Here is a 2,256-nt window from a genome sequence, read left to right on the forward strand (position 1 = left end):
CTGTGTCGTCAGGTTGAAGTGCAGTGGCGTAATCTTGGCTCACTGCAACCTCTGCCTCCTGGGTTCAAGTGATTCTCCTGACTCAGCCTCCCAAGTACCTGGGATTACAGGCATGTGCCGCCACGCCCAACTAATTTTTGTATTTTTAGTAGAGACGTGGTTTCACCATGTTGGCCAGGTTGGTCTTGATCTCTTGACCTCATGATCCACCCGCCTTGGCCTCCTAAAGTGCTGGGATTACATATATTTTCTTTTTCTTTATTTCCTTTTTTTTTTTGAGACAGAGTCTCACTCTGTCACCCAGGCTGGTATACGGTGGCACAATCATGGCTTACTACAGCCTCAACCTCCTGGGCTCAAGTGATCCTTCTATTTCAGCCTCCTGAGTAACTGGGACTACAGGCATGTGCCACCATGCCTGGCTACTTTTTATATTTTTAGTAGAGATGGGGTTTCATCATGTTGGCCAGGCTGGTCTTGAACTCCTGACCTCAAGTGATCCGCCTGCCTCAGCCTCCCAAAGTGCTGGGATTATAGCTGTGACCCACCTCACCTGGCCTATTTTCATATTTTTAAGAGCCATCGATACATTTTTTTTCTATGAACTACTGGTTCATATTATTTGTTCTTTTTCCCAGCAGATAAACTGGTTTTTACTACAGATTTTATACATATTAGGCTATTACCTTTGCCAGCCTGGTTCTGTTTCCTTTTCTTTTTCAGAGCTTCTTTGCCCCAACTTGCATCTGGTCGTCTCCCACTCCCACTATTCGTCTTAATGCCTCATTTTTAGGGGGGCATGGAGTATCTAAAATCTCTTTTAATAAACAATTGTCTACAACAGATAACTCACCTTGCTGTCCATCTTGCATAGTTACAATAAATGGCTGGCCAATGCCTCCAGTAGGGATACCCAAAGGGACTCCATCAGTCACTATGGTGATGACCCTCTGGCCTCCATTCCCCATTACTTGCTGGATTGATGAGTCAACAGAATTTCCCTCTATAATTTCCTCTGAATTAGCTAGAGATGACAAAAGTAAATTTAAAATTTGAGATTTAAAAAAAAAAAATAGGAGTATAGCAATTTCAACCTCCTTGAACCTGATAACATTCAGGAAGAGGAAAATTTGAAAAAAAAAAAAAGTGAGATTCAACAGTTTGCATGAGCTTTTGTGAACAATGCTAAGTCAGAGGAGAAAAGAAAATAGAGAATACATTAAAACAGTATTTTATAAAATGTGTTCATTGAGGTGTTAATAACTTTTATTAAGGATTGGTTCTATGTATAAATATGTTTTCAAAATTCTGGTTTAAATATGTTTAAACTTGTTTGTTTTGTAGGAAGTATCATATACTTCAACAGGCTAATAAGCATTATGATTTCCCAACAGGGTATAAGATAACATTGTTGCGGCTTGCCATGGTGGCTCATACCTGTAATCCCAGCACTTTGGAAGGCCAAGATGGGTGAATCACTTGAGGCCAGGAGTTCAAGACCAGCCTGGCCAACATGGCAAAATCCTGTCTCTGCTAAAAGGACAAAAATTAGTCAGGCATGGTAGCATGCGCCTGTGCTCACAGCTACTTTGGAGGCTGAGGCATGAGAATAGCTTGAGCTTGGGAGGTGGAGGTTGCAGTGAGCCAAGATGGAGCCACTACACTCCAGCCTGGGCGACAGAGCGAGACATGGCTCAAAAAACAAACAAAAAAACCAGATATGCTATTTCCCCAACATATTTGATATTGGAACCCTTTTTCTTCAAGAAGTATCCTGCAAGTCTAAAATGGCTGGACATGGTGGCTCACGGTTGTAATTCCAGCACTTTGGGACGCCGAGGTGGGCAGGTCACCTGAGGTCAGGAGTTCAAGACTAGCCTGGCCAACATGGTGAAACCCTGTCTCTACTAAAAATACAAAAATTAGCCGGACATGGTGGCAAGCACCTGTAATCCCAGCTGCTTGGGAGGCTGACGCAGGAGAATTGCTTGAACCCCTGAGGCAGAGGTTGCAGTGAGCTGAGATTGTGCCACTGCACTCTAGTCTAGGTGACAGAGCAAGGCTCCATCTCAAGAAAAAAATAAATAAATAAAAGAAAAAGAAAAGAAAACAGGGATATTTCAAAAGAAAAAAAAATGGGCCAGGCATAGTGGCTCATGCCTATATCCCAGCACTTTGAGAAGTAGAGACGGGTGGTTTACCTGAGGTCAGGAGTTTTCAGATCAGTTTGGCCAACATGGTGAAACCCCGTCTCTA

General features: G+C 42.8%; 1 protein-coding gene across 4 annotated transcripts in view; it reads right to left on the bottom strand.

Annotated features, from left to right (window-relative positions):
• The window catches only part of GABPB2 (GA binding protein transcription factor subunit beta 2), a 35,954-nt gene that overhangs the window by 14,921 nt on the left and 18,777 nt on the right, over positions 1 to 2,256 (bottom strand). For 2 of the 4 annotated variants that reach the window (XM_017546326.2, XM_017546323.2), the window contains exon 3: positions 854 to 1,024. The exons of 1 other annotated variant lie outside the window; for it this stretch is intronic. In XM_017546326.2, coding sequence (XP_017401815.1) covers positions 854 to 1,024 — 171 coding nt within the window. The remainder of the gene's footprint in view (positions 1 to 853; positions 1,025 to 2,256) is intronic. One more of the 4 variants, XM_017546324.2, reaches the window with a different exon arrangement.

The sequence above is a fragment of the Cebus imitator genome, unplaced genomic scaffold (assembly GCF_001604975.1).
Source record: "Cebus imitator isolate Cc_AM_T3 unplaced genomic scaffold, Cebus_imitator-1.0 Scaffold188, whole genome shotgun sequence".
NCBI lineage: Eukaryota > Metazoa > Chordata > Mammalia > Primates > Cebidae > Cebus > Cebus imitator.